Source organism: Erinaceus europaeus, chromosome 7 (assembly GCF_950295315.1).
Source record: "Erinaceus europaeus chromosome 7, mEriEur2.1, whole genome shotgun sequence".
Lineage (NCBI taxonomy): Eukaryota > Metazoa > Chordata > Mammalia > Eulipotyphla > Erinaceidae > Erinaceus > Erinaceus europaeus.
This window is the reverse complement of record NC_080168.1, coordinates 126270853-126285561: the sequence shown is the minus strand read 5'-3', so window position 1 is coordinate 126285561 and position 14709 is coordinate 126270853. Positions and strand designations below refer to the sequence as shown.

Below are 14709 nucleotides of genomic sequence, written 5' to 3'. Positions count from 1 at the left end.
CCTTCAGAGACAAAGTCTGGTGAGAAGCCAACAGGTGGACAAGCGCAGCTAAGAGGGGTCGTCACTGTGAGAGTGGTGGCACACAGGCAGGCTACAAAACACAAGAGTGCAAAGCCGAGGTCTAAGGGTGTCCTGGAGGGTGAGGAAGGCTTCAGTAGGGACTGGCACTGGGTGAGTATGTCCCTGACAAACGAATGGCATAAAGAAAAGAGCTTTAAAAAAAAAAATCTGTTAAGCACACGTGGCGCAAAGCGCAAGGACCGGCATAAGGATCCCGGTTCGAGCCCCCGGCTCCCCACCTGCAGGGGAGTCACTTCACAGGCGGTGAAGCAGGTCTGCAGGTGTCTGTCTTTCTCTCCCCCCTGTCTCCTCCTTCTCTCTCCATTTCTCTCTGTCCTATCCAGCAACGACGACATCAATAATAGCTACAAAAAAAAAAAAAAGGGCAACAAAAAGGAATAAATATTTTTTTTAAAAAATCTATCCCATAATAAATATTCTGAAAAAGAGGAAGAAAGAAAAAATGAAAGGAAGGAAGGAAGGAAGGAAGGAAGGAAGGAAGGAAGGAAGGAAGGAAGGAAGGAGAGGATCCCTCTGTAGCGCAACGGGTTAAGCGCACATGATGCAGAAGTTGAGGATCAGTGTAAGGGTCCTGGTTCCAGCCCCCGGCTCCCCACCTGCAGAGGGGTCGCTTCACAGGTGGTGAAGCAGGTCTGCAGGTGTGTATCTTTCTCTCTCCCATTGTCTTCCCCTCCTCTCTCCATTTCTCTCGGTCCTATCCGGCAACATCAATAACAATAATAATAACTACAACAATACTGAAAATAACAAGGGCAACAAAAAGGAAAATGAATAAATAAATTAAATATTTTTAAAAAAAGGGAAGGAAGGATGGATGGACGGAAGGGGGGGTGGGGAGTGGGGCACCTGGCTGAGTACACGTTACAGTGTGCAAGGACCCAGGTTCCAGGCCTTGGTCCCCACCTGCAGGGGGAAACTTTGCAAGTGGTGAAACAGGGCTGCAGGTGTCTCTCTCTCCCTCTCTACCTCCCCTTACCCAATAGATTTCTGACTCTCTCTATCCAGTAAATAAAGATTAAAAATTAAAATAAAGGGAGTCGGGCAGAAGCGCAGTGGGTTAAGCGCATGTGGTGCAAAGCGCAAGGACCGGCGTAAGGATCCTGGTTCGAGCCCCCGGCTCCCCACCTGCAGGGGAGTCACTTCACAGGCGGTGAAGCAGGTCTGCAGGTGTCTGTCTATCTCTCTCCCTCTGTCTCTCCCTCTTCTCTCCATTTCTCTCTGCCCTATCCAACAACAATGGCAACAATAGCAACGACAACAATAAAAAAAAAAAAAAAACAAGGGCAACAAAAGGGAATAAATAAATATTTTTTTAAAAAAGAACTCTGTTCAGAGCTCTTTTTCTTCCTTAATTTTTTTATTATCTTTATTTTATTTACTGGATAGAGACAGCCAGAAATCTAGAGGGAAGAGGGTGATAGAGAGGGAGAGACAGAGAGACACCTGCAACAGTACTTCACCACTCGCAAAGCTTTCCCCCTGCAGGTAGGGACTAGGGGGCATGAACCTGGGTCCTTGTGCACTGTGACATGTGCGCTCAACCAGGTGCGCCACCATTAGGCCCCCAGAGCTCTTTTTTTCTTTTTTTTAAGATTTCATGTATTTATTAGTGAGAAAGATAGGAGAGAGAACGAACCAGACATGACTCTGGTATATGTGATGCTGGGGATCGAACTCAGGACCCCATGCTTGAGAGTCCAGTGCTGTATCCACTGCGCCACCTCCCAGACTACCCAGAGCTTTTTTAAAGGAGCGAAGGACAGAAGAATGAACTCAAAGTATCTGAGTATTCTAAAGTCTGTATTATAGCCTGAAGTCCATAAGGGGGAGTGTTAGATGATAAGAAAAACTTTTCTTTTTTGCCTCCAGGGTTATTGCTAGGACTTGGTCTTCTTCTTCTAGCGTTTGCCCTTCTTCCGCAGCCAGTCAACAGCGTCAGGCTGAGCCTGATGTAAAGTTTCGAGACCTCCTTTGAATCTGGAGAGGTGGCAGTCGTTGACTATGTGGGTCATAGTCTGTCTGGAGCCGCAGGGGCAGTTCGGGTCGTCTCTGGCTCCCCAGCGATGGAACATAGCGGCGCACCGGCCATGGCCTGTTCGACAGCGATTGAGGAGGGCCCGATCATAACGTGCTAGGTCAAAGCCGGGTTGACGCTTGCAGGGGTCTGTGATGAGGTGTTTGTTCTTGACCTCAGCTGACTGGCAGCTCTGTTTCCAAGAGTCTGGAACAGAGAAGTTCAGTGTAGGTGTAGGGGACCAGATTGGGTGACGAGACGTCAAGCGTTGGACAGGGTGGGCGAAGATATCCGCGTATATTGGCAGGTCCGGTCGAGCGTAGACGTGGGAAATGAACTTAGATGATGCCGCATCCCGACGAATATCTGGCGGGGTGATGTTGCTAAGAACTGGCAGCCATGGGACCGGGGTGGAACGGATGGTTCCAGAAATGATCCTCATGGAGGAATATAATTTGGAATCGACCAAGTGGACATGGGGGCTACGGAACCATACTGGGGCACAGTATTCTGCAGTGGAATAGCATAATGCCAGAGAGGATGATCGCAGTGTGGAAGCGCTCGCGCCCCATGAGGAGCTGGCCAGTCTTGCAATGATGTGATTCTTCGTGCCCACCTTTGCTGCAGCACTGTGAATCCACTGCTCCTGGAGGCTATTTTCCGCCCATTTTTGTTGCCCTTGTTGCTATAATTATTGTTATTGTTGTTATGAGTGCCGTTGTTGTTGGATAGGACAGAGAGAAATGGAGAGAGGAGGGGAAGACAGAGAGGGGGAGAGAAAGACAGACACCTGCAGACCTGCTTCACCGCCTGTGAAGCGGCTCCCCTGCTGGTGGGGAGCCAGGGGCTCGAACCGGGATCCTTAAGGCGGTGGTCCTTGCGTTTTGTGCCACATGCGCTTAACCTGCTGCACCACGGCCTGACTCCCCATTATTATTATTTTTTACAGTTATAAAATTACTCACATTTAATGTATCAACACACTTTTTTTTATTTCTTTCTTTATTGGGGAATTAATGTTTTACATTCAACGGTAAATATAATAGTTTGTACATGCATAACATTCCCCAGTTTCCCATATAACAATACAACCCCCACTAGGTCCTCTGTCATCCTTCTTGGACCTGTATTCTCCCCCACCCACCCACCCCACCCCAGAGTCTTTTACTTTGGTGCAATGCGCCAATTCCAGTTCAGGTTCTACTTGTGTTTTTGTTTTTGTTTTTCTGATCTTGTTTTTCAACTTCTGCCTGAGAGTGAGATCATCCCATATTCATCCTTCTGTTTCTGACTTATTTCACTTCACATGAATTTTTCAAGCTCCATCCAAGATCGGCTGAAAATGGTGAAGTCACCATTTTTTACAGCTAAATAGTATTCCATTGTGTATACAGACCACAACTTACTCAGCCATTATTTTTTTTTTTAAGCAGAGCCCTGCTCAGCTCTAGCTTATCGTGGTGGTGGGGGATTGAACCTGGGACTTTGTGAAGCCTCAGGCAAGAGTCTCTTTGCATAACCATTATATTATCTAGCCCGGCCCATTTTACACTCTACCTCAATCTTCAAGCAACTCTTCCCCTATAACTCAAAAACATTCATTATAAAAAAAAATTTTAAAAAACATTCATTATAAATAGTAGTAAATAGGAAATAGGAAAAAATGAAGCGAACGGGGCGGGGGAAGACAGCATAACGGTTCTGCAAACAGACTCTCATGCCTGAGGCTCCAAAATCCCTCAATCTCCCCGCACCACCATAAACCAGAGCTGAGCAGTGCTCTGGTGTTTCTGTGTGTGTGTGTGTGTGTGTGTGTGTGTGTGTGTCTGCATCTCTCTCAAGAAAATAAAATAAATATTTTTTTTTAATTTAAATAAAGAGTAAGCGGACCAGCAAGACAAAAAAGCAAACAGATCTATCGTGCCATGTCAATTTCATAAACGGAGAATAAAGTTCACGTAGAGAGATTTACTGCCCTTTCTCTTTCTATTATTGCAAACATTTCTGCTGCGTATAGACAGAAGCCATAACTAAACATTTAAATTTCCTAGGTTGAACATGTATTCCGTAATAATGGAAAAGCTTGAAAGGCTGAAAATCTTTTTAGACTTTTTGGAAAGTTCACTTACTTTGAAGTGGAAATAAATGTTTCCAGATAGTTCTGTTTGATATCGCCCACTTTACTGCTGCTACTGCCATGGTGAGTGAAGAGCTTATCTTCATCCCTGCATAAAAAGGAAAGAAATATCAGTTACTACTAGTAAAGTAAAATACCACACTGGACACTGAAAGAATACGACGATCATCTAGAATGGCATTAACCTTTTTTTTTTAAATGCTGCTGTTTTTTTAAAATTTTTATTTATTTTTATTATCTATATTTATTGGCTAGAGACAGCCAGAAATCAAGAGGGAAGAGAGTGATAAGAGAGGGAGAAAGACAGAGAGACACCTGCAGCCCTGCTTCAGCACCTGCAAAGCTTTCCCCCTGCAGGTGGGGACTGGAGGCTTGAACCCAGGTGTTTGTACATTGTAACATGTGCATTTAACCAGGTCGCCACCACCCGGCCCTGGCATTAAACTTTTAAAGAACTTTCCATTACCAGGGCCAGGCAGGTGGAGCACATGTTACAGCACACATCACACGCAAAGTCCTGGGTATAAATTCCCAGTTGCCACTTGCAGGGGAGGGAACTTGAGAAGTGGTGAAGGAGCAGTGCTGAGGGTGTCAGTCTCTCCTACCCCTATTTTTGTCTCCATAAAAAACAAAAAACCCAGGGAGTCGGGCTGTAGCGCAGCGGGTTAAGCGCAGGTGGCGCAAAGCACAAGGACCGGCATAAGGATCCCGGGTTCGAGCCCCCGGCTCCCCACCTGCAGGGGAGTCGCTTCACAGGCGGTGAAGCAGGTCTGCAAGTGTCTGTCTTTCTCTCCCCCTCTGTCTTCCCCTCCTCTCTCCATTTCTCTCTGTCCTATCCAACAACAAGGACGACATCAACAACAACAATAATAATTACAACAATAAAAAACAAGGGCAACAAAAGGGAATAAATAAATAATTTAAAAAAAAAAACCTTTCAGGAGCAGTGGATTTATTGCGCAGGCACTGAGCACTAGCAAAAACCCTGGTGGCAATTAATAATTTTCTGCAATTATGCAATGTCACAAAGATAAAGAACACCATGAAGTCTTTTTTTTTGTATAATCATTATACTATCTCCCTTGACCCATAATTATCTTAAATGCAAATTTCTCTGCACCTAGTACAGTTCTTTCAACGGATGGTATTTTTAATATTCATTTAATTATTCCCTTTTGTTGCCCTTGTTGTTTTCTTGTTGTAGTTATTATTGTTGTTGTTGTTGATGTAGTCCTTGTTGGATAGGACAGAGAGAAATGGAGAGAGGAGGGGGAGACAGAGAGGGGGAGAGAAAGACACACACCTGCAGACCTGCTTCACCGCCTGTGAAGCGACTCCCCTGCAGGTGGGGAGCCGGGACTTGAACTGGGATCCTTACACCGGGTCCTTACGCTTGGTGCCACCTGTGCTTAACCCGCTGCGCTACTGTGCCACCCCCCAACTGATGGTATTCTAACTCCTCTTGGAAACTGTCACTCACACAGTATTCCTCCCTTCATGTTTATTTTTCCCACCAGAGTATCTATAACCAGGGCTCGGTGCCTGCAAGGCTCCGCCATTGCTGGCTGTCATTTTTCTTCTGTTTCTTTTTGATAGAGACAGAAGTGTGTGTGTGTGGAGGGGGAGGTGGGGGTAAGACTTGCAGCCCCCTCCTACAGTCTGGATGTACTACCCCCTCCTCATTCCATCCTATCAGTATGGTGAAGGGAGGATGTAGTCATGGGGTTGGGGAGTAGGACAGGTGCAGTGCAAGGACCCAGGTTCAAGCCCGCAGTCCCCACCTGCAGGAGGAAAGTTTCACGAGTGGTGAAGCAGTGCTGCGGGTATCTCTCTGACTCTCTCCTTCCTATAACTCCCTTTTTTTTAAAAAATTTTTTATCTTTATTTATTATGACGAGAGACAGAGAAAAATTGTGAGGGAAGGGGGAAATAGAGTGGTAAAGAGACAGAGAGAGCCCTGCTTCACCACTCGTGAAGCTTTCCCCCTGCAGGTAGGGACCAGGGGCTTGAACCCGGATCCTTGTGCACTGTAATGTGTGCTTAACCAGGTGCGCCACCGCCTGGCCCCCTCTATAACTCTCTTCCCTCTTTAAATCTGGCTGTCTCTATCCAGTCAATAAATAAAAAATAAGTAGCAAGGGGGAAGAAAAAAAAAAAGGTCAGCGGGAGCGTAGTGCCGGCACCAAACCCCACGTAGCAATAAAAAATAAAAATTAAATTAAAGGGAGTTGGGCGGTAGCATAGCGGGTTAAGCTCAGGTGGTGCGAAGCACAAGGACCAGCTTAAGGATCCCGGTTCGAGCCCCCGGCTCCCCACCTGCAGGGGAGTCACTTCTCAGGCGGTGAAGCAGGTCTGCAGGTGTCTGTCTTTCTCTCCCCCTCTCTCCATTTCTCTCTGTCCTATCCAACAATGATGACATCAATAACAACAAAAGGGAAAATAAATAATTAAAAAAAAAAAAAAGAAAAATGCAAGTCAATACATAAACAAACAAAAAAAGCCGAGGCTCAGAGGTTCAAGATCCACATAACCCATTATCCTGGAGTTCTTTTTTTTTTTGTTTTGTTTTGTTTTGCTTTGCTATTTATTTACTTTCCCTTTTTTGTTGCCCTTGCTATTTTTCATTATTGTTGTAGTTATTACTGTTGTTGTTAGATTATTGTTGGGGGTCGTTGTTGGATAGGACAGAGAGAGAGGGGGAGAGAAAGACAGACACCTGCACACCGGCTTCACCGCCTGGGAAGCGCCTCCCCTGCAGGTGGGGACCGGGGGCTCGAACCGGGATCCTTACGCCGGTCCCTGCGCTTCGCGCCACGTGCGCTGAACCCGCTGCGCGCGCCGGCTCCCAGCCCCGGAGCTGCTGCAGAGCAAGGCGCCCAGGAGCCGGCCACTTGCTGCCGTCGGGGCCCCCCGGGCCGGAGAGGCTGGTGGCGCCTGAGCTCCGGGAGGCCCAGCCGGCAGGGCGGCAGGACTTGCGGCGGGAGCAGGTGCGCGCAGCCGCGGGCAGCCGGCACAGAACGGCGGGGACGCCGCACCAGCCCCTGCACCGACCGGTCCGGGCGACATGCTCACGTTTTTCTCCTGCTAGCAGCGACCCTGTGCAAGATTCCCCATTCCGACGCCACAGCCTTTCTGGACCGGCCAGGGGCCCTCGGGTGACAGGAGAGGGGGCGAGGACACGCTTACCTTGCACGGGTCATCACGGCCAGGCAGCCATCTTGCCTCCACCATCCGGGTCCCGGGGCAACGTCGCTCCACGCGCCTGGCTGGCGTGCAAAGCACTCTGGGAAATGTAGTCCGGGAGCGAGAGCCCAGTAGGCCGCGGGAGCTTTGGGAGCCCAGCCACGTGCGCTTGCAGGCAACCTTTCCCGCGTTCCCGCTCCCCGTCCCCCCCCCCCCACCCCAAAGGAAGTCACTGCCTCACGCACACGGTTGTCAGAGGCCGTAGAAGGGGCTGCGTGGTGGCGCACCGGGGTTGGACGCACATGTTACCATGCCTAAGAGCCCAGGTTCGAGCCCCACCACCACCAGCAGCAAGGGGGGAAAGCTTGAGAATGGTGAAGCCCTATTGCAGGTGTCTCTCTGTCTCTCCCCGTTCCGTCTCAATTTCTGGCTATCTCTAGCTGAGAAATAAAGATGAAGACACAAACAAAAGGACCCTTTTTATTTTTTTTTAAGTTTATATTTGTAATTAGTACTCCACCAATGTGTCCTGGAGCTCCGCTTCCCCAGAGCCCTGCCCCACTAGGGAAAGAGAGAGGCAGACTGGGAGTGTAGATCCATCTGCCAACGCCCATGGTCAGCGGGGAAGCAATGACAGAAGCCAGACCTTCCACCTTCTGCATCCCACAATGACCTTGAGTCCATACTCCCAGAGGGATAAAGAATAGGAAAGCTATCAGGGGAGGGGATGGGACACGGAGTTCTGGTGGTGGGAATTGTGTGGAGTTGTACCCCTCTTATCCTATTGTGAGAAATAGCCCAGTTGGTTGTAGCCTTTTCTTTTTTTTCTTTTTAATTTTTTTTACATTTATTTATTTTCCCTTTTGTTGCCCTTGTTGTTTAACATTGTTGTGATGATTGTAGCCTTTTCATTGATGTCTATCAATGCAGTCTGGCTACAGACCCCTGACTTTTATATGTCTACGTGACTACAACCATGCCTTGTTTTTCTTCAAAATCAGCTTAGACTTCCCAGCCCCTTCCTCAATCTCCCATTCCCATTATAGCCACATTGTAAACTCAGACTTCCTGGCCAAAAGCCCCTTCCTCAATATAGGAATTTTCCCAGTACAGTCACACTGTCCTGCCAGAATCCCCTTCCTGGCACTTCCTTTCCCGCTATAGTCCCTCCTAATATCAGCCCCCATCCCCTTTTCCTGAACGTGGTTAGATTGTGAGCTGATTCCCTCTCACCAAAGGGGAAGAGGATAGGTTGTTCCCATGTCCAGTAACGTATAAAAAGGCTCTGAAGGTTGCCTTTGGTGTGCGTGCTGGTTTATACCCTTGCACGCGTGCGCGCACACACACACACACACACACACACACATAAATTTTCTTTGCTTATGACTCAAGTTCTCAGTCCTTGTTTTAAGGCATAGAAATAGTGCATTCTGGGTTAAGTGCAGGTGGCGCAAAGCACAAGGACCAGCATAAGGATCTGGGTTCGAGGGGAGTCGCCTGTGGGAGTCGCTTCCCAGGCAGTGAAGCAGGTCTGCAGGTGTCTATCTTTCTCTCCCCCTCTCTGTCTTCCTCCTCTTCTCTCCATTTCTCTCTGTCCTATCCAACAATGACGGCATCAATAATAACTACAACAATAAAACAACAAGGCCAAAAGAATATAAATAAATAAAATAAATATTTAAAAAGAAATAGTACATTTTGCACTATTTTCCACACTATGGTTTTGTCAGTGTTTCCTTTTTATAAGTAATTTTTTTTAAAAAAAGTAATTAGACAGTAACTTGAAATGTCTCTCACCTAAGTCTTGAAGCTTGCTGGGGGAAGGAGCATTTCTGAGAAACACTGAAGAAAGTGGGGTGGGGTTGAGTTTGGCTGTTAGAAAGAGAAAGTGTGGAGAGGCCTTTCCACAGGAAAAGGCAGCCACTGAGTTCTCAGCCCTGGGCTGAGTGCACACGTTTCATACACAAGGACCCAGGTTCAAACCCCTGGCCTTCACTTGCAGAGGGAAAACTTCATGAGTGGTGGAACAGGAAGGACTATAGGTCTCTCTCTCAGCACTTGCTGTCCTCTTTATTTTTATTCAAGATTTATTTATTTATTAAATAGAGAAAGAGAGAAATTGAGAGGGGAGGGGGGGATAGACACCTGTGGTCACCACTCATGAAGGTTTCCTTCTGCAGGTGGGGGACCAAGGGCTTGAACCCGGGATCCTTGTCCACAGTAATGTGTGAGCTTAACCAGGTGCGCCACCGCCTGGCTCCACTCTACTGGTGCCTATCTTCCCCATGCCCTCTCAATTTCTCCTTGTCCTAACAAATGAAAAATAAATCAATTTAAAAAGAAAGAGAAAAGAGTACAGAACTGTGATGACCGTTCGTTATGGGAGGAAGACAACAGACAGAATTCTAGACCTTGCTTTCTTGAGCAGTGGGAGAGAAAGGTTGGGATTCTTTTATTTTTATTATTAGTTACTTAATAATGATTAGCTAGAATATAAAATAACAAGTATGTAAAATAACAAGTAAAATAACTGTATGGTATAATTCCATACAGTTCCCACTACCAGAGTTCTATATCCCATCCCCTCCATTGGAAGCTTTCCTATTCTTTATCCCTCTGGGAGTATGGACCAAATTTCTTTATGGAGTGCAGAATGTGGGAGATCTGGCTTCTGCAATTGCTTCTCCACTGAACATGGATGTTGTCAGGTAGATCCATACTCCCAGCCTGTTTCTGTCTTTCCCTAGTGGGCTAGGGTTCTAGGGTGGTGAGACTTCAGGACACATTGATGAGATCGTCTGCCCAGGGACGTCAGGATAGAATTATAGTAGCATCTGCAACTTGGTGGCTGAAAGGCAGTAAGATAAGAAGCAGGACAAATTGTTTAGTAAACAGGAACCAAAAAGTAGAACTAGAGTCGATGAGAATAGGGATTTTAGGGTGAGAAGAAGCTAGGAAGTCTACTTTGGGCATATTCCACAGGGCCCATGACGGTAGTCATTTTTGCCTGAGCCCGTTAACTAACGTGCAAGTGGACTAAAAATATTGTCTAGAAAGATGGTGTCAGAGTTGAGAATAGAACTAGAAAGCTGGATTAGGGCAGAGAGTAGCTCTTAAAAATGAGGGAAATATGTAAATACCATTAACTGTTTACCCCAGAAAGAAAGGTTATTAAGGCTACAAGTCAAGGGCTCAACATGCATAGTTTAGTCTAGCAAATAAGACTGCAGTCTGTGTCCTAATTCTGTTTTATTACCAAAGAGAAAGGAAACTATAGTGATGGAACCAGTTAAAAAAAAAAGTGGGGGTAGATAGCATAATGGTTATGCAAAGAGACTCTCATGTCTGAGTCTCCAAAGTCCCAGGTTCAATCCCCCCGCACCACCATAAACTAGAGCTGAACAATGCTCTAGTAGGAAAAAAGAGACAAAATAGTTCGATTCCAACAACAACGACATCAGTAACTACAACAATAAAACAACAAGGGCAACAAAAGGGAATAAATAGGAAGCCGAGCAGTAGTGTAGCAGGTTAAGCGCAGGTAGTGCAAAACACAAGGACGGGCATAAGGATCCCAGTTTGAGCCCCCAGCTCACCACCTGTAGGGGAGTCGCTTCACAGGCGGTGAAGCAGGTCCGCAGGTGTCTGTCTTTCTCTCCCCCTCTCTGTCTTCCCCTCCTCTCTCCATTTCTCTCTGTCCTATCCAACAACAACACCAATAACAACAACAATAAATAACTACAACAATAAAAACAAAGGGAATAAATAAATAAATATTTGTAGAAAGGGAATAAATATTTTTAAAAGTTTTTTTTAAAGTTTTATAGCTGTCCTTGTATGTGATTCCCAGTAATCATGGAATTTGGTTTGGTTCTCCTCCCATTCACCATGGAATATTCTGAGGGTCATTTAATTAATGACTGTCCAAAGTTTCACTTTGTAAGTGAGTGATTTATTTATTTGTATTTATTCCCTTTTGTTGCCCTTGCTGTTTTTTTTCATTGTTGTAGTTATTATTATTTTTTTTTTCCTCCAGGGTTATTGCTGGGCTCGGTGCCTGCACCATGAATCCACCGCTCCTGGAGGCCATTTTTCCCCCTTTTTGTTGCCCTAGTTGTTGCAGCCTCATAGTGGTTATTATTGCCATTGTTGACGTTGCTTTGTTGTTGGATAGGACAGAGAGAAATGGAGAGAGATGGGGAAGACAGAGAGGGGGAGAGAAAGATAGACACCTGCAGACCTGCTTCACCGCCTGTGAAGCGACTCCCCTGCAGGTGGGGAGCCGGGGGCTCGAACCGGGATCCTTATGCCGGTCCCTGCGATTTGCGCTGTTGTAGTTATTATTATTGTTGTCATTGTTGAATAGGTCAGAGAGAAATGGAGAGAGGAGGAGAAGACAGAGAGGGGGAGAGAAAGATAGACACCTGCAGACCTGCTTCACCACCTGTGAAGCGACTCCCCTGCAGGTGGGGAGCCGGGGTTCCAACCGGGATCCTTATGCCGGTCCTTGTGCTTTGCACCACCTGCGCTTAACCCGCTGCGCGACAGCTCCCTGTAAGTGAGTGATTGTAAAGCTCTTAGTGTGTGTGAGAGGAGGCAACATAACGGTCAGCAAAAAGACGCAGACGGAGGACCTGGCAGTGGTGCACCCAGTTTAGCACACATCGTGCAAGGCTCTGAGTTCAAGCAAGGAGTTCCTGTTCCCCGCCTGGCGGGGTGGGCGGTGTCAGGGTCAAGTCCCAAGTGGTGAAGCAGGTCTGCAGGTGTCTTTCTCTTTTCTCGCTCCTTGTTATTTATTTATTTATTTAGCCTAGAGGATTATTGCTCTGGCTTGGTGCCTGCAGTGCAAATCCACGGCTCCTGGAAGCTATTTTCCCTCTTGTTGTCCTTGTTTGTCGTTAAAGTTCGAGGCACTTGTTATCGTTATTGTTGTTGTTATTATTGTTGTTGCTCTTGTTGTTATTGCTGTTGTTGGACAGGGAGGGGAAGACAGAGAGGGGGAGAGAAAGAGAGACACCTGCAGACCTGCTTCACCGCCTGGGAAGCGACTTCCCCGCAGGTGGGGAGCGGGTCGACCCGGGATGGGATCCTTACACCGGTCCTTGCGCTTCGTACCATGTGAGCTTAACCCGTTGTGCTACCGCCTGACTCCCTGCCTTGTTTTATTTTTAAAGATTTATTTATTTTTATTAATATTTTTAACTTTTTATTAGATAGAGACAGAGAAACTGAGAGGAGGAGGGAGAGGTAGGGAGAGAGGAAGAGGGACACCTCAGAACTGCTTCAACATTTGTAAAGCTTCCCCACTGCAGGTGGCCACTGTGGGCTTGAACCCAGGTCTTGGCACATTGTAACATGCACACTCAACCAGTGTGTTGTCACCCTGCCCCTAAAGATTTACATATTAATGGGAGAGAGAAAGGGAACCAGAGGATCACACTGGCACATCCAATACTGGGGATTGAACTTCAGATCTCATCCTTTTATATATTTAATTTATTAATTAAAAAGGTAGGATGAAAGAGAGAAAGAACCAGACATCACTCTGGTACATGTGCTGCCAGGGACTGAACTCAGAACCTCATGTTGGAGAGTCTAATGCTTTATCCACTGCGCCACCTCCCACACCACAGATCTCATGCTGGCCAGCACTCTAGCAACTAACTGCACTACCTCCTGGGTTGCTATGTTACTTTATACAGCTCTTGCTCAAACACCTCAGAAAGGTTACAACACAGATTTCAGTGTCTGAAGGATGGGAAGCCCCAGGTTCAATACCTGCCAACATTATAATTCAGAACTGAGCAGTGTTCTGGTTACTAAAGCAAAAAAAAAAAAAAAAAGAAAAGAAAGAAAGAAAGTTAGGTAATTAATGAAAAGAAATTTAAAAAATAAGAAAGAACTTAGTCTAAAGAGTACAGTGATGATTACTGTAAAGACAGACTTTGCAAAAGTAGGAGGTTAAATAACTGACACCATGTCAAAAAAATAGGCAGCAATAGGAAATAAAACATGAGGCAGGGTAGACAGCATAATGGTTATTCATAGAGAGGCTCTTATGCCTGAGGCTGTGTTGTCCCAGGTTCACTCCCCTGCACCACCATGAGCCAGAGCTGAGCAGTGCCGGGTAGCATTCACACATTCCCTCGCCATCTCCTTCTCCCTAATCTTTCCTTTTTTTTTTTAATTGGGGAATTAATGTTTTACATTCAACAGTAAGTACAATAGTTTGTACGTGCATAACATTCCCCAGTTTCCCATATAACAATACAACCCCCTACTAGGACCTCTGAATCCTTCTTGGACCTGTATTCTCCCCCACCCACCCACCCCACCCACCCCAGAGTCTTTTACTTTGGTGCAATACGCCAATTCCATTTCAGGTTCTACTTGTGTTTTCTTTTCTGATCTTGTTTTTCAACTTCCGCCTGAGAGTGAGATCATCCCATATTTATCCTTCTGTTTCTGACTTATTCACTCAACATGATTTTTTCAAGGTCCATCCAAGATCGGCTGAAAACGGTGAAGACACCATTTTTTACAGCTGAGTAGTATTCCATTGCGTATATATCCCACAACTTCTCAGCCACTCATCTGTTGTTGGACACCTGGGTTGCTTCCAGGTTTTGGCTATTACAAATTGTGCTGCCAAGAACATATGTGTACACAGATCTTTTTGGATGGATATGTTGGGTTCCTTAGGATATATCCCCAGGAGAGGAATTGCAGGGTCATAGGGTAGGTCCATTTCTAGCCTTCTGAGAGTTCTCCAGACTGTTCTCCACAGAGGTTGGACCCATTGACATTCCCACCAGCAGTGTAGGAGGGTTCCTTTGACCCCACACCCTCTCCAACATTTGCTGCTGTTACCTTTTCTGATGTCTGACATTCTCAGAGGAGTGAAGTGATATCTCATTGTTGTCTTGATTTGCATTTTTCTGACAATCAGAGACTTGGAGCATTTTTTCATGTGTTTCTCTGCCTTTTGGATCTCTTCTGTGGTGAATATTCTGTCCATGTCCTCCCCCCATTTTTGGATGGGGTTATTTGTTGTCTTGTTGTTGAGTCTGGCAAGCTCTTTATATATGTTGGTTATTAAACTCTTGTCTGATGTATGGCATGTAAAGATCTTCTCCCATTCTGTGAGGGGTCTCTTGGTTTGGGTAGTGGTTTCTTTTGCTGTGAAGAAGCTTTTTAATTTGATGTAGTCCCATAGGTTTATACTTGCCTTAGTCTTCTTTGTAATTGGATTCATTTCATTGAAGATGTCTTTAAAATGTATGTGGAAAAGAGT

At 46.1% G+C, this 14709-nt stretch overlaps 1 protein-coding gene across 1 annotated transcript in view; it reads right to left on the bottom strand.

Moving 5' to 3' along the window:
- Nucleotides 1-4343, bottom strand: part of MRPL42 (mitochondrial ribosomal protein L42) — a 28231-nt gene extending 23888 nt beyond the window's left edge. Inside the window, exon 1 of the mRNA XM_007523199.3 lies at nt 4225-4343. Within this exon, the coding sequence (XP_007523261.2) occupies nt 4225-4318 (94 nt within the window). The 5' untranslated portion in view covers nt 4319-4343. The remainder of the gene's footprint in view (nt 1-4224) is intronic.
- Between the last annotated feature and the right edge of the window lie 10366 nt (nt 4344-14709).